The sequence below is a fragment of the Bufo gargarizans genome, chromosome 6, assembly GCF_014858855.1.
Source record: "Bufo gargarizans isolate SCDJY-AF-19 chromosome 6, ASM1485885v1, whole genome shotgun sequence".
In the NCBI taxonomy this organism is placed as follows: Eukaryota; Metazoa; Chordata; class Amphibia; order Anura; family Bufonidae; genus Bufo; species Bufo gargarizans.
The window spans coordinates 97229166-97255196 of NC_058085.1; the positions used below are offsets into that span (position 1 = coordinate 97229166).

General features: G+C 43.3%; 2 protein-coding genes across 3 annotated transcripts in view; both read right to left on the reverse strand.

Annotated features, from left to right (window-relative positions):
- The window catches only part of CPNE1 (copine 1), a 113095-nt gene extending 89526 nt beyond the window's left edge, over positions 1 to 23569 (reverse strand). The window contains 2 exon segments of the mRNA XM_044300247.1: positions 12673 to 12722; positions 23499 to 23569. The gene's annotated coding sequence lies outside the window, so the exon portion shown is untranslated.
- On the reverse strand, positions 5695 to 23635 carry RBM12 (RNA binding motif protein 12). Of its 2 annotated transcripts, none has more exons than XM_044300245.1 (3): positions 23499 to 23635; positions 12673 to 12745; positions 5695 to 11067 (listed from the first exon to the last, which is right to left on the reverse strand). In XM_044300245.1, exon 3 carries the CDS (start codon positions 11043 to 11045, stop codon positions 8412 to 8414), a length of 2634 nt encoding a protein of 877 aa, XP_044156180.1. In that variant the 5' UTR covers positions 11046 to 11067; positions 12673 to 12745; positions 23499 to 23635; the 3' UTR covers positions 5695 to 8411. The 2 variants fall into 2 exon arrangements, with proteins under 2 accessions (XP_044156180.1, XP_044156181.1); XM_044300246.1 differs by having other exon boundaries at positions 12673 to 12722; positions 23499 to 23580.
- Between the last annotated feature and the right edge of the window lie 2396 nt (positions 23636 to 26031).

The following is a 26031-nucleotide window of genomic DNA, read 5'->3' on the forward strand; positions in this document are numbered from 1 at the left end:
AATATATGTGGGGCTGATATTCCAAACGGAAGACATTGAAACTGGTAGTGGTAGATTCTTCCTTTGATTCAGATTGCAAATCTCAGGTATTGTTGGTGCTGTTGATGAATGGGGATGTGATAGCATGCATCCTTTAAGTCTGTGGTGCAGAAGAATACTCCCGGAGTTGTAAATCTTACAGCGGGGATCCCAGACACCAGTTTAGCACAGGCAAGTTGCCATTTTTTGTAGCACCAACCACAAACTTTGCTCTGAATAGGTTGATCACAAACTAGGAGTATACACAGATTCAGTGAGCATTGACATATACTTACCTGGTGGTATCTTTTTACTCAATACAGCATTGATCACGGGACTAACCACCTAACACTATATAGTCAGAGCAGTCTACCTCTAACTTTGTTTCACCGAGTTGTAGATCTTGACTTAATTTTGAATTTGTGTTATATTATCTATTTTTAGGAACTTTAAATTGGCTGGCTTTTTTTTATATTTTTTTTATGAAGAACAGTTTTGAATAATGTCCCTTGAATTCCTGTGGATAAAGGCACTGGGATTATTCCTCCTTAACTGGCAAGTTTCTGTAGGTCTGCTAGAAGCTGTTCCTGTAGAGACTGTCTAAAATTCCGTGGTGAGGAGGAAAAAGGAATTCTAGTCTGAACCCCTCGCAGATAGAATCTAACATTTAACTGGTTGTGCGTAATTTGCAGCCACCTCTGCCAGAAGTAACAAAGCCTTCCACCCCACCGTCCTCGCGTCATTGTTTTCATGGATTATTATTGGAATTTGGATTGAGGGGAGAGAGAAAAAAAACAAAAAAAACTCTTCCTTCTTTAGGATGGCTCCATCTCCCAGTCTTGCATTTACCTCTAGGTGTTGTATTTTGAAACTCTCTAGAGGGTTTCCGAAATGGCTACAACTTCCTGGATTTCTTATCCGCTGCCATTTCTAGAATAGTACCCAGGACTGGTCCAAAAATATAAGATCCGGAGAAGCGGATTGCACATAATTTATTCTTGGAAGCTATGTCCCCTGACCATGACTTAAACCAAAAGAGCCACCTTGCCGTATTTGTTAATGTCTCATTCAGAGCCGAATAACAGATAGACTCAGCTGAAGCATCTGCCATGAAAGCTGTAGCCATCTTTAACAGTGGTAGAGACTCCAATATCTCTACTAGAGGTTTTTAATTTGAGATGGTTTTCAAGCTGATCTAGCCAAAGATTTATTGCTCTGGCAGCAATATTTGTGTTGACACAGGTGAAGATTCCCACGCTTTAATAATCCATCTATCTTACGATCCATCGGATCCTTCATCCGAGAGGAGTCTTCAAAGGGAAGTGTAGTTTTCTTTGCCACCTTTGCTACTTGAATGTCAGCTTTAGGGATTTCTTCCCATAATTTTGTCTCTTCTGGATTGAATAGAAGTCTGCATTTAAATTCACGCGGTAAAGTTTCTTTTCCACATCTTCCCACTCCTCCTTTATTCTTTCAAAGTTGAGTTTACTGGAAAGAGTTTCTTCTTTTTCACTCTCAGGCCCCAGAACATCTTATCTTGAATAGTTTGGGCCTGTTCCTCATCTTCTACCGCCATAATTTGTCTTAATGCGGTTGGAAGGGGGATCTAGATCCTCGCAGGAAATGAGGTACCTCCTCAATTCTCCCGAAAAGAAGGAAGGGAAACGCTGATCATCTTCCTCCAATTCTATAAGCCAGTGTCTTTAGAGTCTGAACCCATTTGAACTCTGGGTCTCTTAGACGGTGGCGAAGAGGGGACTGGGGATCGAACCAAGATAGACACAGATGCCTGAACTTCCTCTTATATTAGAACTCTAAAGTCCGACAAAAAAGAAGGCTGCTCCTCTAAGAATTTTTGTAAGGCAGTCAGGACATAGTTGTTTCTTGTAAGACTCCAGAATTCTTTTAGAACAGGTTGCACACTTTCTAGCCTTGTTTCTACATGGAACTTGTGTCCTATCTCTTTCTCAACTTAAGGGGGGGGGGGCGCAAGAGATTCCTATAGTACATACATTATGCTGGACAAACAAGACAGGGAAAGTAACTTACCCATAACCCTGCTTTCCAGATACCTGGCCCTCAATGATGCACAGCCTGAACCCCTCAGCTGCTGACATATAAATGGACTTACCCCATTAGGTCCACCCCCCGCAGCTCCCCCTCCTCTTCAAGTGGGACTCATTCCATGGAAGAGTCAACACCCATGCAAGGCCTCACTAAATCAAGGCCTCCAGCATGCGACGGGTGCCGCCATCATCGCCACATGACCTGATCGGCAATCACGCGCACAGAGACGCAGCCGAGCCCAGAGCTCCCTGAGAAGCGGCATCAGCTTCCCCAATACCGCGGCTTCCTCCACAGAGATGATGCAGGAGTTTTGGATTGGACCCATCGACAAGCTTCCTACAGGTATCAGGGAAGAGCTATGGGACCCCTTCCCAGAGGGACGCTAGCTTAGGTTACCGGAGACTGAGGAGAGGCATAAACTCCACGACACACCTTTTTCTAAATAGGGTACTTCTCCTCATCCCTAAGCAGGAACTCTTAATGCTTCCCTATCCCTGTAGGGACAGGAAGAACACTGGAGAGTGGGGGCAGGTAGGGGCCTTTTAATCTCTCTCACTTCCTGTCCCTACAGAGATCAATATGACATCCTCCAGTGGTGCCGTCATGGAGGGACGTCCTGGAAAAACTTTTTAATCAGTTGAAAAACAGCTAGGCGTCTATGCAGACAGTTCAATAGGGACAAATTCCCTTACAATGGAACCCTCTCTGAGGCATCTGTAACGTATACATCATGTGTCCATGTTAAATGTGGGATAAAAACATGATGTGAGCACAGCCTTACATTTTGTACCAGTAACCGAAATTCCCACTTCACATGACCATATGTATTTTGTGGTCCGGAATGAGGAACATTCATTTGGATGTAGACCTTGTGTGCTGTACAGATTTTTTGGGCGGACCCATTGAAATAAATGGGTCCACATCCAATCCACAAAAAATGTGGATTGAATGCGGACCAACAATAGTCGTTTGAATGGGGCCTAACCCTGTTCTGTTGATGGATATAGACATTGGGTGGCCCCTTTTAAACCCAAGTCTCTGGTGATCAAGTCTGAAGGTTTATGAAAATCTACAATGCTCCCAAATCAATGGGCCTCAGAAAAAGATGCCAATGCTCAAAGTGGTTTTACCATCTTAGACATGGATGGCAACGAGTGATTAAAACAGACGCAAATGTGTGTAGCTTTCTCAACTCGAGTGACAAACAGCAGATCCGTGATAGAAGTGAATAGAGAGCACATAAGCACCAACCTGGATGCTGTGGCAAGCTGCTGACTCGCTAGGCCAGATGATGAATGCCTAGTTCTACAGACAGATCTGACACTACACTATGCAGCCCTCAGTGAGTCTCAGACAACAGGTTCCCTTTAAGTCTCATATACAGAGACACAGTCTTAAAAGGTGTTGTGCAGCCAGTAATATTGAGGACCTATGAATGGGTAAGTCATCAATATGCAATTGGTGGGGGGGTCCGAATCTTGGCACCACCACCGATCAGTTTGAAGAGGAGGTGGCGGAGATGTCTAGCACTAGTGTGAAACTAGCCTAAGCAAGATGACGCGCAGTGGAATCTTGAAGAGCTTGAACGAGCACTACCTCCTCTTCAAATAACTAATCACATATTAATATCCTATTTTAAGGATAGGTCATCAAACTTGCTGCTCAACTATATATATATATATATATATATATATATATATATATATATATATATATATATATATATATATATATGAGAATTAACACACCACAGCAATTCCATAAGGTGAAAAAATGTGAGAACCTTTATTCACCCAAGCAGCGACGTTTCGGTCCACTTGCTGGGACCATTTTCAAGCCTTGAAAATGGTCCCAGCAAGTGGACCGAAACGTCGCTGCTTGGGTGAATAAAGGTTCTCACATTTTTTTCACCTTATGGAATTGCCGCGGTGTGTTAATTCTCTGGCTATTGGATACTGTGGTTGAGTGTCGATACCGCTGGCACCCTACATCTACTACAAGGAGTGCTGCCCTGAACTTTCATATATATATATATATATATATATATATATATATATATATATATATATATATATATATATCTCTCTCTCTATATCTGTGTGTGTGTGTGTGGTAGCATTTAGTTTCTTTACTCTTCTAGTGTGTAAGCCAAATGTATTTCACAGCACTCTTTGTATGTGTTTGTGCAATTTGCATGCATTTATCATTTCTAGAATACATCTAGAGATCTCATTCAAGGATGCCAGGCTTAGGCCAATTTTACACTAGCAGCAGGCTGTTCCAGCGTGTAAACAGTCTGTCGGATCCGTGCTGCCGCTGGTACATGCGTACCTTCTGGAGTTTCAGCGGGAGCACGTCAAACCAAACATACCGAGAGGCGGCCAGAATAAAAGAACACCCTGCCAGAGTTCCTTGCCACTAGTGTGAAACTAGCTTTAAAGGTGTTATCTGATCCTGTAAACACCCCCCAAAATGTCCGGGGCCCTCATAGAGAACATACTTACCTGGTCCCCAACACCTGCATCCTTCCGGATCCCTGCATCTTCCCGTCGTGCAGATCGCAACATCCAGCAACAGGGTGTATAGCTAATAGTAGGCCGCTCCCTGCGTCATAGGTGAATTCACAAGTGATGCAAGGGGACAGGTCACCGCCATGCAGGGATCTGCAAGTGTTGGGGACAGGTAAGGCTACTTTCATACTAGCGTTGACAGATATGCAAAAATGTTTTCGTTACGATAATACAACCGCATGCATCCGATCAGTCATAAACAGATCTGGTTGTATTAGGTCTTCTTTAGCACTGACGGATCCGTCTTGAACACCATTAAAAGTCAATGGGGGACAGATCAGTTTTCTTTTGTGCCAGATTGTGTCAAAGAAAACGGATCCGTCCCCATCGACTTACATTGTGTTCCAGGACAGATCCATTTGGCTCCACTTCGTCAGGCGGACAGCAAAACACTACAGGCAGTTTTGGTGTCCACCTCCAGTGCGGAATGGTGACTGAACGGAGGCAAACTGATGTATTGTGAGCAGATCCTTGTCCATTCAGAATGCATTAGGGCAAAACTGATCCTTTTTGGACCGCTTTTGAGAGCCCTGAACGCTAGTGTGAAAGTAGCCCAAGTATGTTCTGTATGAGGAACCCAGGCATTTAGGGGGTGCTTACAGGGTTGAGCACCCCTTTAAGGAATTTGGCTCATAAATTGAACGGGAAAAAAAAAAAAAACACATGACAGCACTTCTATCTCCATAAGCCAGGAGTTAAGTGGTAACGTTAATTTGCAATATAAAAGTTTACAGCAACCACTAACAGCTTTCTCCTAATACATTACAGTAAATACGCAGAGCAGATGAAGACTAGAACATTTCATCTTATGAAATCCATTTAGAAGGGGGGGGGGAGGGAGGAGGACTACAATAGTCATCTGGGCAATCAGGGAAGAGAAACAAAACATAACAAAATCCATCTTCTCTCATGGCCATCCTCCGGCAGTTGTACATTTCAGGTTTGCGAGTCTCAATTTTTGTACATATGAAGCAAAACAATTCAAAACCATGCCATTTGGAATTCATCCAACAAGAAATAAGAACAGGTGAAAAGCATATTTTTGCAAGTTTTTTTTCTTTTTATGTAGTCACAAAAAAGGGGTAAAAACACGTTACTTTATTATAACGTTTCAAGCAGATGATTAACACCGAACAAATCAACCATTTATATCCATCTGCATATCACGCTGAACCATGCTCTCTCCTCTGGAGCCAAAGAAATATCACTTTATTTCACATTTCATATTTACAGCATCCACAATATTTCCTTGAGATCCAAGATTAAACCAGTGATAAAGGATAAAGCAGATATATTCTAAATAGACGTGTAGGCTAAACTAAACGTGATGCATAATTGTGAATTTTCAAAGCACATGTAACATTTCTAGTAGTGAAATTCCACACGTGCTACTCTTTAGAAACAGATTACACAATGAGCTGGGGAACAGCAAGAAAATTGAAAGGTTACCTATGCATTTTTATCTTTAAAATGACCAGCAGACGTTTGGAAACTAGCACATTTTCTAACCACTTCTGCAAGCCATAAAATGTCACTTTTCGAGCAATAAAGTAACTGGAATCATGGAGATTATGGTCTGAAGCATTTTTAGCATCTACCACAATTCACGTTGCAACTCATTCAAAATGTTACAACCTGATCAAATTGCACAGTACAGAAGCGGTCCACAGTTCACAGCCTGAAGAACCAAGCTGCACATTTTCACATGGATATACAATTTATTAAACTGAAAACTGTTTTGTACATAGTGTATTGTTCTCAGACAGGTGTCAACTAGAGATGATATGTTGAAATTCGTTCACACTTCGTTTGGTGGCAAAAGGTGAATTGCGTTATGGTGTGTGGTAACTGAATCCATAACGCAATTCTATGACGGAATGCATAACGGAATGCCTTGAGGCATTCCGTCATAAAAGAAGTCTATGGGCTGCAAGACGGATCAGTTATGCAGCCCATAGACTTCTAATATGACTGAATAAATAATGGAATGCTTCTAAAAGGCATTCTGTTATACAGTCCTTCATAGAATTGCGTTATGGTCCGTCAACGGAATCCATAACGCAATTCACCTTTTACCACCAAACGAATTTCAAGTGTGAACGAATTTCATAAGCGGAAAATCGCTCATCTCTAACGTTAACCCTTGGGTGGCAAAGCCACTTGATACATTGAAAAGCATCACACAAGGTGCATAAAGGAAAGCCCCTCTTGCTTCAATCTGTACAATCTTCTCAAGAGAAAATAAAAGCAGGGTCCACCTTGTACTCCCACCTTCCTCAAAGGAAACAAATCTTAAGCAGCTGAATCTGCAAACCGTTGGAATAAAAACCTTTGCCACTAGCTCACTTTATGCAGAACACAAAAAATACCAAATAAAACGCAAGATAAAAAAGGTGTTGTCTGGATAATATACAGATATTTAAAAAATAAATGCTCAGGATAGTGTACGGGTTTTTGCAGTAAAAAAAAAAAAAAAGCGCAACAAAAACATTAACCTGCATTTTCTTTTAAAGCAACTGCTGCATTAGGCTACATTCATATGACCGTATGTGTTCTGCGGTCCGCAAAACACAGATCCGCAAAAGATAAGGATGACGTCCATTTGGCATCCTTATACAACACGGAACGGACAAGGAAACTAAAACACGTTCGTGTGCATGAGGCTTTATTTTGTGACGTGGTAACCAAGTGTTTTTTGCAGGTCATGCACATTGATTTAACAAGTTAGACTGGTGAAAAAGATTTTTCTTTATAGTACGATTCTTGGCTCACAGAGCCCCTGTGTCCCCACACTTCCTGGACGCACCACCAGTCTGTTTCCGGGTCCTTCTCGCTCAGCCAATCACTGGCCACAGCTAGCGGTAACACAAAAGAGACCAGGAAGGAGAGACCAGCAGGGCCTCAGGAAGTGTCAAAATGGAGGTAGCAGGGAGAAATCTAATTTTTTTTTTTTTTACCAGGGATGTGAAACCTGCAGCCCTCTAGCTGTTGCAAAACTACAACTCCCAATATGCCTGGACACCTACAGCTATTAGGACATGTTGGGAGTTGTAGTTTTGCAACAGCTGAAGGGCCGCAGGTTGAGCATCCCTGTTTTAAACCAATTTAAGCCCGTGGGGAAAAGAGTCAGCTGACCCTTATAAAATGAATTGCCTCTAAACCACCTAAAAAGGCAAGACTGACAACAAAATAGATTTTTTTTTTCACAGCGCTGCAATAGCTCATGAGATACAGGATCAGAACACCTTGATGGTTAACACATAGAAAAAATAAAGAAATTACACCTGTGTATTCTTAGTAGCTCGTGGCAAAATTTGTATTCCATACAAGAAAGAAAAAAATTATATACAAGTTATTTCCACTGTACAAAGACCTGGTTTGCAAATTTTTCAGGCAGAATTTTGGTAAAGAGCATTATTGAATGTTGTTGATCTGAAGGTGCTATGTTGTACAATTTGCACATTTACAAAAATTGACTTGTTTCACTTCCACAAAGTGTTCATCAAACAATACATTTCAATGTAAAAATATATACTTAATCAGAATTAACACTGCCAAAAAGACAAGGAAAAGAAACAACTAAATCAGTTGCCTTAGCAAGTTCTGAAGTAACCAAAGCATGCCCTAAACAGTGATTTGTTCTGCAAACGCTTACACAATTCACCTAAATCAACAAAATGTAGATGCCTTGCCCTGTAAATGTCTGTCAGTCACAGTAGAAAACATAGTGTAGTCATACAGAAATGTAGGAATGTATTAACCTAAAACCAGTTTCACTTTTCTTGAGCCCATTGGCCGGTCATTTAAATCAACCACAGCTGCCATTGCCTCGTCGCGGGATTCAAAAGCAACCATGGCTTCTCCTGTAGGCATACCCTTCTCACTGTACTTTAAGCACACAGAACCAGGTATCAACTGGTAACCATAAAAGAAATCTAGTATTTCATCTACAGTAACTGTGAAGGGCATGTTTTGGATCCGGATTACTGTTGGCCCTGGTTGCGCAGACCCATTTCCAAAGCCTGGCGGTCCACTAACTGGCAGATTTCCCCCTGGACCAAAACCAGGAGGGGGATTCATACCGCCAGGACTACCTGGTATATTTGGAGGTGCTGTGTTGAAGTTTGGTGGGGCACTTGCATTGGCAGGTCCGCTACCAAACGGTGGAGGACCAGCTGCAAATCCAGTGGGGGGGACATTAAAATGACTTGGCCCGCCCACAAATTCTGGGGGATCAATGGGAGAGTTTTTCACATTTGATGCTCCAGGTGGTGGTGGTCTTGGATCTACAAATCCAATTCCCATTGCAGGTGGGGGAAGAGGAGGAGCAAAGGTACTACTTGGTCCACTGAATTTACTGGGCATAAGAAAGTTCTGACCATCGTTGTCATTTAGGTTACTGTTAATAAAGGAAAATTCATCTCCACTGGACCGCAGTGCCTCAGGTGGGTTACTATAGTTTTGCATTTTAAATCCCTTCCTACCTATTATGGGAGGATTGACTTCAATGTCTTTCCGTTCTTCGTTACTCACCACACGCAAAAAAGCGTCCCTACCATTTAACTTCTTACGATTTAGGCGCTCAGATTTACGAGCATCATCTTCACTCCTAAACTTAACAAGCGCCTGTCCTAAGCCTTGACCATTGTTATCTATCAAGACATGCACACTGTTCTCTTCCACAGCAACTCCTTCTAAATTAAAGAAATGAAATACATCTTTCCTAGATATGTTATATGGCAAATTTGAAAGGTGTCCCCACAGTCTAGGGCGATGCTCCATTTCAAGTGACAAATCTTTATGATCAACATAATTGAAACTCTGCATTTTTTTCCTGATACTTTCTATCTTTTCTATCATTTGACTTTTTGTAACCGGGTGAACTTGGATAAATCGATTGCCCATATATTGTTTATGCCGATTTAGTGCAGTTTTAAAATCATTTTCATTTCTAAATTCCAGAAAACCTTCTCCAGTAGCCTTACCACCGGGTCCATAAGCTATATATATGCTGTCCTCAATAATGTCCAGTTTCTTAAAGAAATCAACCACATGTTTTTTTTCCGCCTCATAGGGAAGGCCTTTCAAATAAATGCAGAAACCATGCTCATGTGGAGACCTAGACCTGGAACGACGCCGACGGTTAGGCGATTTGGACCTGCCCATTGGTGGTTGCATCATATGCAGTGGTCCATGGTGTCCTGCACTGTGTTTCCCCAAGTGTCCACCAGACATTACCCACTGTCTCTCACTTGCTGGGTTAACTTCGATAAAATGGTGCCCCATTAGCATTCTATTCCGTTTTAAAGCTTCATATGTGTCATGTGGAGTAAGAAGCTTCACCAATGCCCCGCCTGTGGGGCGACCCATATGATCCTTTAAAAGGACCAGCCCGTCTATGCGCAAACCATGAAGAAACTCTTTGATATCATTCTCTAACACAGGAATAGGCAAACCATGAAGCGCTACATATGGGTCATCATGGTTAAGAGGAGGTGGAGGTGGTTTCATTGCATTTTGAGAACTTAATGGAATTGGATTTACAGGACCAAGAAACAACGGGTTAATGTTACTATTCATCTGGGACCCAGAGCCATTCATCCCTGCAGGCAAGGGACCAACAGGTGGTGGATTTAATTGTGGTATTCCAGTCAATGGAGGAAGAGAAGACATAGGTGGTACTGGAGGAACTGGCGGTATTGGGGGAATAGGAGGGACTGGAGGCAAGGAAGACACAGGAGGAGGAACAGGCATAGGAGGCATGGATGGCATTGGTGGTAGGGTTGGTACTGATGGCATTGGAGGCATTGGAGGTGGTGGTACAGATGGCAACTGAGGAGCAACACTGGGCATCGGAGAAGTAAAAGTTGGATTGCAGAAAGCTCCACCAAGACTCTGTGGAGCATTTCCAACATTGGCTGTAGAGAAAGTGGCGACACTCTTACTGCTATCAACAGCAGAGGTAACTGTAGAGACTGTGCTAGCGGGAGGACTGCTATAGTTGGGCACAGTTGTTGGCATACTAACTCTGCTCATTACAGGAGTAGTGCTCATTGTTGGATTTGGTGGAGGCCCAGGGCGGCTAGAATTTGCAGGTGGGATATCAACACTGGCAGTCTCAAAGCGCCTGCGGCTAAGTTCAATCATGTTCTGCATTTCAGTCTTACTGCTCAACAACAGTGACACTTTTGACCCTTTGATTGTACCACCTGTGCGCATCATACCAAGTCGAGCATCTTCATCGGTGGCAAAAACGATGAAAGCTTCACCCTGCTCACCCCCTACAATATGTACGCCACCGTCAGGAATGGTTAATCCAGAGAAGAAGTGCCGAATATCCATGGTCCCAGCCACTATAGGCAGACCTTGCAAGCGGATGACCACAGCCATGCTGCTCTGATACAACAAACACCTGCAGATGAAAAAAGCAACGTCTACATCAGACTCAAGATTTAACAGGCTTCCATCAGTTAGGTTTTATTTCCTTGTAGCATTGTTTTTCCAACTGTACAAAGATGTACAATTGGCGACAGAGCACAAAGCAATACCATATAATACCACAGCAAGAACATGTTAATTAGTAAAGGCTATTAAAAGGAATTTATAAATGCAGTAATGCCTTACATGTACATTTAATAACCAGGGAAAATTGAGATTCTTCTCCAGTAAACTTTACCTTCTGTTGGGATTAATTATTAAAATCACAAAGTATCTATGTGAAAGATTTTTTTGCTCCTCCACTAATACTTTACCATACGCGGCCTGGCCTGGCTGTGGGAACCACATGTGGATTACAGCTACTAGAAATAAAAGTACAGGTACAGCCCAGCAAGTAATCCAAATGTGGATGCTACAGCTGCGCCACACCGTGTATGGGTGCCATCCAAGCAGATCACACACAAGACGCTTGTGGTAGCTAACTACCCCTATTTTCCACACAAGTGGATTGGTCAAGCATACAAGTTTATTGCAATAGGGAGAGTGGGATAAGAGCTGTATCAAATCTCTAGTGGTGCTCATCTACAAGGAGAGCAAAATATCAAATATGAAAAAAATCCTTCAGCCTAGTAACCATCCTCTCCCATCAGACAAGCTCTAATTCATCTGATTGTCAGCTTTAGATCTGTTTTAAATATGGGGTTTCCATCATTTCCCCCTACATTTTGCAGTCCAAAACTTATATAAAACCTCTCAGGGCTTGAAGCTATGAATGGTGAAACAAAATCTGTCGCTGCAATCACTTTCCACAGATTGTTTGCAAAGACAACTAAAGTCTAATTGCTATGGGCAACTTAGCATTTCCTTTCACATTAGTATTGATCTCTCAGACACTGGAGGGAGGTTTAAATGCCCCACTACACACAGTATCTTGGCCAAACTCACCATTTCTGATCAGTTAGGGGTGGTGGGAAGGATTGATCCTGCAGACTGGTCATCAATATCAGATTGGTAGGGAGTCCAAGCCACCAATTCCAGAAACATAACAGGAAGCGGAGCCAGACACAGAAGGCTGTGCCGGTATACTGAAGCTCAGCTCTCATTCACACTGGCACAGATACTACACGGTAAAACAAGCATTCAGCTTACTACTCCCTCCATTGTTATGTTTCTGGTGCTTGCTGAAAGTCCACCACCAGCAATACAGAACACGAGACACATAGAAATGCAGACATCATTTAGAAAAACAGCTCTGTATGAGACAGCCTTAATACAGGACTAATAGGAATACCATGGACTGCTGAAACATGTAGACAGATACTTTCCACTAGCCATTTCTGTTTCAATGTACAAATCTAATGGATATTCAGTATCCTAATCTCAACAAGACATACAATACAGTACCTATAATCCAATCATGTCTTAACATTCTTTAGGGCCAGTTCATATTAGAAACGGATTTAGGTCTGAGAACAGTAGTTCTTATGAATGGGACAAAAGTGGTTAACAAGATAAAAGCAACCACAGAAGATGCAGTACTGAAAAAGCTAAGTACTGTACAGTTAAACTAATAGCTTACCTGCAGAGAATTTGATTTTTCCCTCTTTATTAGGGAGAATCCAGTGAATCCTGTAGGCAATCAATAAAAATGACTGAAAAAAAATGAAATTAAGGCATACATGAAAATCACACAATAAAACACCATCTGGCAGAAAACTCATTAGGTAATCCCGTAAATATTCTGTCTTTCTGGCAACATGCACAAGGAAGAGGTTCTTACAGGTAAAGGATGGATAATGATAACCTTTTTAACAGAGGTGGAGTAACCACCGAGATACGGCAAGTAGATCCCCAGTGCACACAGACAGCTCATCCATGTATAGCTGTGGATGTAGACATTAGGTCTGTGTATAATAAAAAGAGTTCCTAGAACTATTTGCTCTGCACTTAATACTGGACAACCTAAGGGCCAGCTGCACCACTGCAGGAACCATTTTTTGTAGAGGTAATCAGTGTGGCAGCGAGTGATGGTTACCATGGCAACCGGACGCCTTCACAGCTTCCGGCTGTCCATGGTGCTGATCAGACTTCTGCTAAAGGCAGAAGTCTGATCAGATTAAGTAAAGTGAAAATACAGTACAGTATCTAGTGTACTGTATTATACAGGCATAAGACCCACTGGATCTTCAAGAACCAAGTGGTTCTGGGTCAAAAAAAAAAAGAAGTGAAAAAAAATAAAAGTTAACATTTATCACTGATTAAAAAAAAAAATAATAATTCCCTACACGTTTGATATTACCGCGTCCGTAACGACCTGATCTATAAAACAGTCATGTTACTTTCCCCGCACAGTGAACGCCATAAAAAAACAATAAAAAATATGATGAAATTGAAATTTTGCCCACCTTACTTCCCAAAAAAGGTAATAAAAGTGATTAAAAAAAGTTGTATGTATGCAAAAATAGTACCAGTCACCTCATCCCACAAAAAACGAGCCTCTACATGAGAAATGGCCCAAAAAAAATTTTTTTTTTAAAAACTATTGCTCTCAGAAACTGCTGTACGGCCACACGGCAGGGCGCAGAAGGAAAGGAACGCCATATGGTTTTTGGAAGGCAGTTTTTGCTGGACTGGTTTTTTGACACCATGTCCCATTTGAAACCCCCCCGATGATGCACCCCTAGAGTAGAAACTCCAAAAAGTGACCCCATTTAAGAAACTATACCCCTCAAGGTATTCAAAACTGATTTTACAAACTTTGTTAATCCTTGGAGAGGACATTTCAGAATTTCTATTTTTTGTTACTTTGCCTCACAAAAAGTAATATAATAGAGCAACCAAAAAAAACATATGTACCCTAAAATAGTACGAACAAAACTGCCACCTTATCCCGTAGTTTCCAAAATGGGATCACTTTTTTGGAGTTTCTACTCTAGTGGTGCATCAGGGGGGCTTCAAATGGGACATGGTGTTCAGCAAAATCTGCCTTCCAGAAACCATATGGTGTTCCTTTCCTTCTGCGCCCTGCCGTGTGCCCGTACAGTAGTTTACGACTACATAGGGGGCGTTTCTGTAAACTATGGAATCAGGGCAATAAATATCGAGTTTGTTTGGCTGTTAACCCTTGCTTTGTTACTGGAAAAAAAATTGAAAATTTCCAAAAACTCTTGTGGAAAACCTAAAGGGTTAACAAAGTTTGTAAAATCAGTTTTGGATACCTTAAGGGGTGTAGTTTACAAAATGGGGTCATTTTTTTGTTTCTATTATGTAAGCCTCACAAAGTGACTTCAGACCTGAACTGGTCCTTAAAAAGTGGGTTTTTCTAAAATTTCAAGATTTGCTTCAAAACTTCTAAGCCTTGCAACGTCTAGGGTTGTTGCGGGTATTGAAATTTCAATACCCAATCGATACTTTTGTCCCGTATCGTTACGATACTGGGATTTCCATTTTGTCGATACTGGGCTGCGCAGTCTAGTATCTCTGAACATGAGCGCGCTGCTGTCGGCGCACTCATGTTCCCTCAGCAGCACAGGGAAGAAGGAACAAGGAAGCAGTCTCTCCCTCCCCCTGTGCCGTTGCCACCAATGAGGAGAGAGGGGCAGGCGCACTGCGCCACCAATGATAGGAATTTTCCTACACAGAGCAGCGACCAGAGACATCCCAGCACTTATTATTCCTGGGCGCCGCTCCGTTCGCCCACAGTGCCTCATTACCGTCTCTTCTGCTGCTCCATATGCTAATTACTATCGGCGCAATGGGGAGGACACATCAGCTTCTCTAGTGGGTGTTCCTTCTCCCTGCGCTGCGAGTGGACAGCGCTACAGCCAGGGAGAAGGAATGCCCACTAGAGAAGCTGATGTCTCCTCCCCATTGCTCCGATAGTAATTAGCATATGGAGCAGGAGAGGAGTAATGGGGCACAGCGGGCGAACGGAGCAGCGCCCAGGAATAATAGTAAGTGCTGGGACATCTCTGGGCGCTGCTCTGTGTAGCCTAATACTTAAAGGGAACCTGTCACCTGGATTTTGGGTATAGAGCTGAGGACATGGGTTGCCAGATGGCCGCTAGCACATCCGCAATACCCAGTCCCCATAGCTCTGTGTGCCTTTATTGTGTAAAAAAAATAAAAATAATGATTTGATACATATGCAAATTAACCTGAGATGAGTCAGAGCTTGAAAATATTTGCATAAAAGGCAGGAAGTACAAAAATGCATATTATTTATTTAAATAATTAGTCTGCAAATGAAATTAAAAGTGTAATTTATATGTTAAGGGTAACACAGTGAACATTGAGAAACGCTCAGTGAGGGTAGCACAATAGAGGCGACAGGTTCTCTTTGAAGTCTGGACCCACGTCTTTAACACATAATACAGGAGGCAGCTGCCGGCAGCAGAATCGCATTGCCAGCACCCTGCCCTTGACAGGGAGCTGCGATCAGCGGCAGTTAACCCCTCAGATGCGGCACCTGAGGGGTTAACTTCCGCTGATCTGCTGCCAGTACCTGCCTCCTGTATTAAGAGGTAATTATCATTGGTGGCGCAATGCGCTCCCCCTTCCCCTCAACCACCCAGTATTAGAATCATTGGTGGCAGTGGCCACAGGGTCCTCTCCCCTTCCCCTTATTGGTGGTGCAGTGTCAGCTTCTGATCAGAGCCCCAGCAGTGTAATCCTGGGGCTCCGATCGGTTACCATGGCAGCCAGGACGCTACTGAAGCCCTGGCTGCCATGGTAACATCCCTGATGCACAGAGCAGCAGTGAGAGTGTGAAGTCCTATTCACCATAATAGAGCTCTATCAGAGTGAATAGGACAAGGGATGAAAAAAAAAAAAAAAAAAATCTGTTCTGGCCCCTAAGGGGGGGAATAGTTATTAAAATATATATATCTCTATATCTCTATTGAATCACCCCCTTTCCCAATTTCACATATAAAATGTATAAACATATTACATATCACCACGTCAGAAAAGTCCAAACTATTAAAATATGTTTAAAAAAAATAATCTACTTCGTTAACGCCGGAACAGAAAAAAAAAAAACTGCCCAATTTGCCATTGTTTAAAATGCGGAATGCACGTGCCTTTTTTGTTTATTTTTTCAGTTTATTTTTTTCGCGTGGTATCTAGTATCGCAATACTTTTTTTATGGTATTGGAACCGAATCAAAAATTTGGTATCGCAACAACTCTAGTAACGTCCCCAAAATGATCCAAAAACATCCAGTCAGGCAGGGAAGTAATAATTTCAGCTCCAATCAGTCCTGCACTGATGCCCTGTTTCTGGCCGCATCCCTTCCCTGCCTGACAGGATGTCGCTGGGTCATAGCCATGACTAACTGGGCTAGGTTACTGCAGACAGGTGAGTTTTTTTTTTTTTTTTTTTAAATTGGGCAAAGATTCCAAATAGTCAGGACAATCCCTTTAATTACAGCATTACACTAACATAGGCTGATAAACATATTGCTATGCCTCTCCAGTACCCGTGATGTACACTACCAGCGGGCTTTAAAAACCCAGATGGCTGTACACCCCCTGTGTGACCATATTATGACAACCTTGAGTCTAACAGCCAACTATAGCTGCTATAAACCACTACAGTAAGACACTGCTACTGAATTTAAAGGGTTTGGCTGGTTTCCTTTCTTTTTGGCCTAGCCCCAGGATCGGCCGATCTGATACTGATGACCTGGGTCTTACTCCCGGCAACCCCAATGATCAAGTGAATGCCATGCTCATGTGAGCACTGCACTCTGTTTATCTGCCCGCCGTCATCCCACTGGTGGAGCAGGGTAATTACAGCTCACCCGTCCACTTCAATGGGTAGAAGCAGCGACACTCCGTCTGCTCCTTCCCACTGAAGTGAAGGGAGCAGCTGTAATTATACTGCTCACTGCTGCAATGTCCGACCTCCACCAATCAGATTTTGATGGCCTATTACAATAAACGAGAAAAATGAAGGCACAAGTAGAAAAACTCTCACCCTCACATTCTATCTACACTGGCGTTCCACAAGTAGAGTATTACTAGGGATGAGCGAATTGACTTCAGATAAAACATATTGCATCCGTATGTCTCCCGTATCTGTTCTGTTTTTGCGGAACCATCTATTGAAAATTTTATGTGCAGCCCAATTTTTTCTATGCAATTACTGTATATGCCATACGGAAAAACAGAAACAAAACACAGAACGGATCTGTGAAAAACGGACCACAAAACACTGAAAAAGCCATACGGTTGTGTTAAAGAGGCCTAACTCTGGTTTGATTCCAAGGTACCACTTGTAATTTCTGAAGTTATTATGCGAAGCCTCGCAAGACTTTGCGAAGTAATAATTTCAGCTCATCGGAGCCAATACATTCTAATACTATATGGAGCGCTATCTCTGTAGAGTATTCGAAGTTTTATGCGAATTGACTTTGGATGTTTCATCCGAAGCCGATTCGCTAATGCCTAATTATTACAAACAGCGGTGTCCATCATAAAGAAATAAGGGTTCTTTCACACGAGCGGATCCCGCGTGTGTCATCCGCAGCGTAAGGCTCCATTCACACATCCGTAACATGTTTTGCGGATCCACAAAACAGACACGGCAATGTGTGTTTCGCATTTTACGGACCGCACATCGCCGGCAATAATAGAATAGGACATGTTCTATTTTTTTCGGGAAGCCGGGGGGTGCGCATTTCCGGAGCCGGGGGGTGCGGCCCCATAGAGATGAATGTGTCCGCAATTCCATTCCGCAAAATGTGGAACGAAATTGCGTCTGTGTGAATGGGGCCTAAAAGACAGCCAAGCCCCGCTCCGGACAGCAGAGACACGGAGCATTAACATGATTGATGATGATGTGCCTCTCTGTGACCATTTTACTACAAAGTCAGTGAGATAAAAGTTGTCACCATGATTTTGTAGTAAAAAGATCAGAGAGGCACAGAGAATTATCAAATCATGTTAGGCTACTTTCACACTAGCGTTCGGGCGGATCCGTTCTGAACGGATCCGCCCATAATAATGCAGACGGAGGCTCCGTTCAGAACGGATCCGTCTGCATTATATTAGCTAAAAAAAGCTAAGTGTGAAAATAGCCTGGGACGGATCCGTCCAGACTTTCAATGTAAAGTCAATGGGGGACGGATCCGCTTGAAGATTGAGCCACATTGTGGCATCTTCAAACGGATCCGTCCCCATTGACTTACATTGTAAGTCTGGACGGATCCGCACGCCTCCGCACGGCCAGGCGGACACCCGAACGCTGCAAGCAGCGTTCAGCTGTCCGCCTGTCCGTGCGGAGGCGAGCGGAGCGGAGGCTGAACGCCGCCAGACTGATGCAGTCTGAGCGGATCCGCCTCCATTCAGACTGCATCAGGGCTGGACGGCTGCGTTCGGGTCCGCTCGTGAGCTCCTTCAAACGGAGCTCACGAACGGAAACCCGAACGCTAGTGTGAAAGCAGCCTTAATGCTCCATGTCTCTGCTGTCCAGAGCGGGGCTTGGCTGTCTTTCACAGTGCGGATGACACGCAGGGCATCTGCTCGTGTGAAAGAGCCCTAAGGGCTCTTTAACACTTGCGTTGTCCGGATCCGGCGTGTACTCCACTTGCCGGAATTACACGCCGGATCCGGAAAAACGCAAGTGTACTGAAAGCATTTGAAGACGGATCCGTCTTCAAAATGCTTTCAGTGTTACTATGGCACCCAGGACGCTATTAAAGTCCTGGTTGCCATAGTAGGAGCGGGGAGCGGTATACTTACCATCCGTGCGGCTCCCGGGGCGCTCCAGAATGACGTCAGAGCGCCCCATGCGCATGGATGACGTGTCCATGCGATCACGTGATCCATGCGCTTGGGGCGCCCTGACGTCACTCTGGAGCCGCACGGATGGTAAGTATGCTGCTCCCCGCTCCCCACTGCACTTTACCATGGCTGCCTGGACTTTAGCGTCCCGGCAGCCATGGTAACCATTGAGAAAAAGCTAAACGTCGCATCCGGCAATGCGCCGAAACGACGTTTAGCTTAAGGCCGGATCCGGATCAATGCCTTTCAATGGGCATTCATTCCGGATCCGGCCTTGCGGCAAGTGTTCCGGATTTTTGGCCGGAGCAAAAAGCGCAGCATGCTGCGCTATTTGCTGCGGCCAAAAAACGTTCCGTTCCGGAACGGAAGACATCCTGAAGGACGGACTGTCCATTCAGAATGCATTAGGAAAATCCTGATCAGTATTCTTCCGGCATAGAGCCCCGACGACGGAACTCTATGCCGGAAGACTATAACGCAGGTGTGAAAGAGCCCTAAGAGCTGCACAACAGTATCAGGACAAACTTAAAAGGTATATTAAAATACATATATGGTTGCCTACAACAGAATAGGTGTGTAAAAGTAATCAGATCAAGACCAACCTCAGCATCCACATAAAAATACAACCCACTATCTGTTCAAAAAACCAATGCTCTATGCAAAGAGTGGAGGACGCCAACATAATTTTAGAATATGTTTGCCCATATAATACAATGTAGTAGTAGTAGTAGTCAGCAACAAAAACACATTGTACAGGATATAACAAGGAGTCTTCAAATAAGACACCAGCTTCCAAAAATATTTCAAAGTATAATTTATAAGCAGCGATCCACACTTAAAAAGAGACAAACATGATCCAACATATAAACCATGCTGGAGATCAGAAGTTTTTTTTTTTTTTTTTTTTTTAAGTCACTGTCACAAACACTAAACATTTTTGGCAAGGGCAGTGAAGTTGTAGTCTCTAGACAAAATTGAGATAAAACGACAAGAAAGGACATTTTGACATTATAGACTTCATGTTAGGCAACCATGAAAGAAAAGCGCAAAACCAATTAACATGGCACCTACCTGTAAAAGCATATCTTAAAATGCATGAAAACTGATATAACAATTGGAGGCGCAATAAGACCTCTCCCTCTGATACGCTTTCAGGAAGCGCCATATAAGAAGAACTGATAACAAGCCAATAAAGAGTCCATATTTGAAAAGGTAGCCTCCTGAACTAGCCATCAGGCAGCAGTTTACAAAGGATCTGTAGGGTAATTGTACAAGTGTTACATCCAGCTAACAGAATTTATGTAAAAGGAGAATCATAAGTACAAAGCACATAACCGCTCATATTAGATATTACAACTATTCTCAACAAAACGCTAACTCTTATTAAGGAATAAAACACAAACCATAATTGTGACCAGTTTCCAAGCACATCAGTACAAAAAAGGACACCGTTCACGATGACAACCTGTGCCACCAAACACTTCCAAATTTTAGTCTACAGAGTTCAGGCCTAACGAATATTAGAGGTTACAGTAATCATGGATGAATCAGACATAGCAATAATCATGATCTGAATGTGTTCAGCAATTCTTTTACTTACTGAGGCAGTGTAAAGGAGGGGGGCCACAAACTGCCAAATCGTGGCCCTACTTTTAGTAATAAAACCAAGAAACTATCAATGATCTCTGTCCAGTTTAGACACTTAGGGGTGGCATTTATCAAGTCTTACGTCAGTTTTGTGACGTAAAAATGTTGTCAGTCATACCATGACTATTTTGTGGAATTTGGAGACTAGCCCCTTCTAGAAGTGAAAAAGTAGGTGAGGATTTTTGATTAGAACACCTTTAAGGGCTGTTTCACACGGGAGGATGCCGTGCGTGTCATCTGCTGCGTAAAAGAGTGCCAAGCCCCGTTCCGGACAGCAGAGACACGGAGCAGTAACATGATTGATGATAATGGGCCTCTCTCGTGACCTTTTTACTACAAAATCACGGGGACACAACTTTATCTCACCGATTTTGTAGTAAAAAGATCACAGAGCGGCACATAGTCAATCACGGAGTCTATGCTGCCCGGAGCGCGGCTTGTCACTCTTTCACGCAGATTACCTGCACGGCATCCGCTCGTGTGAAAGAGCCAAGTCTCATTTATGATGTGCAACGTTTTAAAAAGTCGAAAAGAAAAGTGGCATCTCCGCACCAGACAACCCCCTGGAGAACATTTACAGACACAGGCGTACACCACTTTGCACTTGCGACATATATTTGACTGTGTGCCATTTCATAACTTTAGTGCAAGCTCACAAAGCAGAGAGACTTAACACCGACACCAAAACCATCGCAAATAATAAAATTCCCTCCTTAGAATATAAAATGCACAAAAACAAATGCAACAGTCACAAGTCTGGTCACTCCAGTTATCCAGTAAACCACAGCTCTTCTTAGCATTATTTTTACTACCCAGTTGTATATAAGCCCTCACCAGGTCTCCCACAAGGCTTCATGCTGTCATACTGAACAGGCCCACATACACTCCTAGCTTGTAAGGCTAGGCCTACATTTGTCGCGCGACAATTTTAATGGTAGGCTATGGCGTCGCACTGCGACAGTCGCAAAAAATTATTATTTTTCTGCGACTGTCACCTTGCAACACTATAGACTATCATTATAAAAATTGTCACGCAACAAAATGTTGCAGTGCAGTTGAGCCCTGTCTGTCGCACAACAAATGTCGTTGCGTAGACCTAGCCTAAGACTTTCTGCTGGGTCCTCTGTAACCACACTGGGTCCTCTGTCTCCACTGAATTGTAAAGCACTGCAGAAGAATATACTGGGCTAAGTACCTAATGAGTTAAAGGGATATACCCACCTTGGACTTTTATGGCATATCTTGGTTGTTGCCGTGTACGGAAAGGTGGCCAAGTGTGACTTGTTCCCAACATGAAAGCACTGCATTTACATACAGCTGTCACTAAGGGAATCTCACAGCTCCTATTGCATTAAAAGGTAACTTTTCTATAAACAGAGCTCCCCCTTGTGGTGCCTGTAGGCAGTCAGTTTATAAATGTATGCAGTGTGTGAGGGAAGCAGCAGGCAGCGCTGTATGGGGAGAGTTGTCAGTGTATTTATGCTTAAAAGGGAACCTGTCACCGGGATTTTGGGTATAGAGCTGAGGACATGGGTTGCTAAATGTCCGCTAGCACATCCGCAATACCCAGTCCCCATAGCTCTGTGTGCTTTTATTGTGTATAAAAACAGATTTGATGCATATGCAAATTAACCTGAGATGAGTCCTGTCCCTGAGATGAGTCACATACAGGACTCATCTCAGGTTAATTTGCATATGTATCAAATCGGTTTTCTTACACAATAAAAGCACACAGAGCTATGGGGACTGGATATTGCAGATGTGCTAGCGGCCATCTAGCAGCCCATGTCCTCAGCTCTATACACAAAACCCCAGCGACAGGTTCCCTTTAATGTCTTGTGTAAATGCATTGAGAAATATGGAGTTTAGAATGAGCGTCGGGTAAGGTGTGAGGTTATACACTTGGTTTTTATTACAAAATTCCTACACTTAGTTAAAAAAAAAAATATATAATAATCACATGTCTCAAGGAGGTTTGAGGAGAGGAGCTATACTACGTGCTGTAGTAGGGTGGTCGTAACCATGGAAACGAGCCGTGTATAATGTGATGGAAAAATGAATCCAGCCAGCAAAGGAGGCAATATGGACAATCACAATACATTAGTAAGTGCCTTGTATTAACTTTCTCTACATGCATGATAAACGCCATTTGCTGAAGGGAGACAACCCTTTTAAAGGCTACGGACACCTTTGGAGGCAATATTTTTTATTATTACATACTACCTATTTGATTTTATGCACAAAATAAGTAAAATATAATCAAAACTAAAATGCCTCCACCCATTTCTGTATCCACATGCAGATGGACGCCCTCCCACATGTATTCACCAATGGTCGCATGAATTTGGAGGCGATGCTACCCACAAAAATCAGGTAGCGGCACATGAACAGACACGGCTCCGGAAGCAGAGCCTCCGCGCTTGCGCCGCTACTTACAGGTTCGACAATGTCAGGCCCTGTCAATCAAACATAGATTCACCAGCAGGGAGTCAAAATAACCAATAATATCTATTAAATCATTTCAAAAAAAATATTCCTGTATTTGGCTCTATGGAAAACCACAAGTAACAACTGCACAATAGTCACCTCAGGTGAAAAGGGGAAAGAAAAAAAAGGGAATCATTTCATAAACCGCTATTTACTAAAGCAATGATAAGACCAGACCATATGTGAGGAGAAAGCAGCCATGTTGCAGTATGTGATGACCCCTTCCCCTCACAGCACAGCAGTCTCTATAGGCTGGGAGGGAAACCCCCTTTGTTCTACCACAACAAGCAATGGCGCTAGGAAAACCGTGCCACCGCGTAAGTGACCGTACACACGTGTAGGCGAGGTAACGCTAGTGCTGCACACGGAGGACTACACATTTATGGACAATACATTCAAAAAGGACCGCGAACCCTGACGAGGCCTCTTCCCCGGCCATCCTTCCCTCACACACTCCCCCTCAGTGCGTCCTGACGTCTCTTACCGCTGCAATCTTTTTTTAGGAAAGAAAAAAAAAAGAGCGAAAACGCATAAGGGAAGGCGAGAAGTGGCGCCCTCTCCCCCGGCGGCCTCCTCCGCTCGTGTCGTTCAGTATATTTTATTATCGCGCTTTCTTTCTTCAGCAGTAGCAGCCGCACAAAATGGCGGCTGCATAGATGTGTGACGTCACAGGATGCGCAGCTTCCATTTCAGCTCCCGGGGGCGGAGCCAGTAGATCCCGCCCGCTCGAGGTGGTGGGAGGGAGTAATGGCGTCTTGTCATGCTGCTGTTTACCTCAGTCTGCAGTACACTCGTTCTCCTCAGTACCTGACAGTAGTGATGGGCATTTCCATTCTTGTTTGTGAGCCTAATCATTTGGCTCGACTCACCAAAAAGAACTAGCTCCTCTTTTAGTAGAACTTACGTTTTTTATTATTTAGCAGTATTTTTTATTATTGGCATGCTGTATATTCTGCCATAAAACACAAAAGAAAGAATAATGTGGAAACAGAAGCATGAAACCATTTCAACAGTGAAACGTATATTTAGGGCATATTGGCATTAAGAAACTGACCAAATGTACGCCACTTTTTGGCATTTAATTGGCTTAGATGTTCTCGCAAAGATGATTTGCGGCAAAATCTGTGCCTTCCCATACGTCCTACCAGCAGCACAGATAGGGTTAACCCCCCGGGGACTGGTAGGACCGGCAGAATTTTTAATGAGCCCAAGAAATAAAACAAACACTTAAGTCTCCCCTATAAAGGAGGGAATCACCCCCAGCCTACTGTGGTTTTTTCTGACGTCATTTCCGGGGCTTCCTTGCGACACGATTTCGCGTTCACTTGTGATTTTATTTTATTTTTGGCGATCTTTCCGCCTGTTGGAGGATTTATTGTATTTACCTGCTTTGAGGGAGAAATTTTGATAAGTTAATCTGGGTTTCCCTCTAGGGGCGGGGCTTTGTTTCTGGGCCCTCCCCTATTTAAGGAAGCATTGTGCACCAGTTCGGTCTCTGGCTGCACATGCTTCTCAAGCTAGCGCTCTATAATTTGGTGTTTCTCCACTTATTGGTGCTTTATTCTTCTGGTCCTCAGTTTCAGCTTCCGCCGGTCTGCCTTTTACCTTTTTTTCCTTAACATTTTAAGGGTAGTTTACAAATGTCTGTGAAGGTTCTCATTTATCCAGGTCATGGTATATATCTGTAAAGAATAAATCAAGGCAACTGGACGTACTGCAGATTTCTTGAAAACGTTTCACTCGTTCTTCCAACGAGCTTTCTCAATTCTGAGTAACCAGAGGTTTTGGCTCTTCTATGCTGAGCCATACGCTGATGTAGTTGTACATCAGCGTATGGCTCAGCATAGAAGAGCCAAAACCTCTGGTCAAGATTCAGCCATGTACTTACATCTAAAAGGAACAGGTCACACCTTTGAAGACAGTCAAGTACGTGTTTTGGATAAGGAGGCCGATTGGTACAAACGAGGCGTGAAGGAAAAATGGATAAGCCAAGCTTGAATAGAGGTGGGGGGGTTAGACATCTATTATCTGCCACATACAATGCTGTCTTGACACCTTTTTCTGGGAAGTCTTTATCACCTACTGACTCCAATTAGGATAATGGATCAACACCTTTGACCCAATGCTGGGTATAATTACCAGATGTGGATTCAGTTACATATTTATTCCCAGAATTTTTGTACAGTCAATCAGAATTGAGAAAGCTCGTTGGAAGAACGAGTGAAACGTTTTCAAGAAATCTACAGTACGTCCAGTTGCCTTGATTTATTCTTTACAGATATGTAGTTTACAAATGTTTTATTTGTCTTTTTTCCCGCAGTGATGTCTTCTCCGCAGGATTCGGAAGGCAGAAAGGCGAGTTCCAAGAAGAAACATTTATCCTGCTACGATTGTGGCGCTCTTTTGGAGGAAAGCTGTCCCTACTCCAGGTGTGACAGCTGCAGTCCGAGGGTCCAACCTTCTAGTGAACCCACGATGCAGGATATGTATCAGTGGGTGAAGACCTATGTGGATGGATCTATCAAGGGAGTCGTAAGCCTGCTTGATGAAAGGCTTCCTGCACTGACCCCTATGGAGTAATCTGCTCCTGTTGAGAGACCTTCTGTGGTCTCTTTCATTTCTTCCTCCTCGGATGATGAGGAGCTTACTTCATGTTTCTTTCCTCCAGAAAAGATACAGAAATTACTTAAGTCCATCAGGTCAGGGGACCATGATGTTGAGACGGGGGGGAGCCCTCCGATCCTGCTAGTCGGGCACTTCGTGTCTTTAAAGTGGATGAGACCCTCCTCTCTGTTATGCGTACAGAGTGGAAGAATCCTGACAAAGGTCCGGTTCTAAGAAATTTAGAACCATGTTCCCGATGGCTAAATCCTTGGTGGAATCGTTCCATTCCTAAGGTGGCTATTTCCAAGTTGTCCAAACGCACTGTGGTCCCAGCAGACGATGGGTCTAGTCTGCAGGATCCTCTTGACAGGAGAGCAGAGTGCACTCTGAGGAGAGGTTATACGGCAGCCGCA

Excerpts from the sequence above, each read along its gene's own strand:
- RBM12 (XM_044300245.1), bottom strand. The coding sequence starts at position 11,045 with ATGGCTGTGGTCATCCGCTTGCAAGGTCTGCCTATAGTGGCTGGGACC.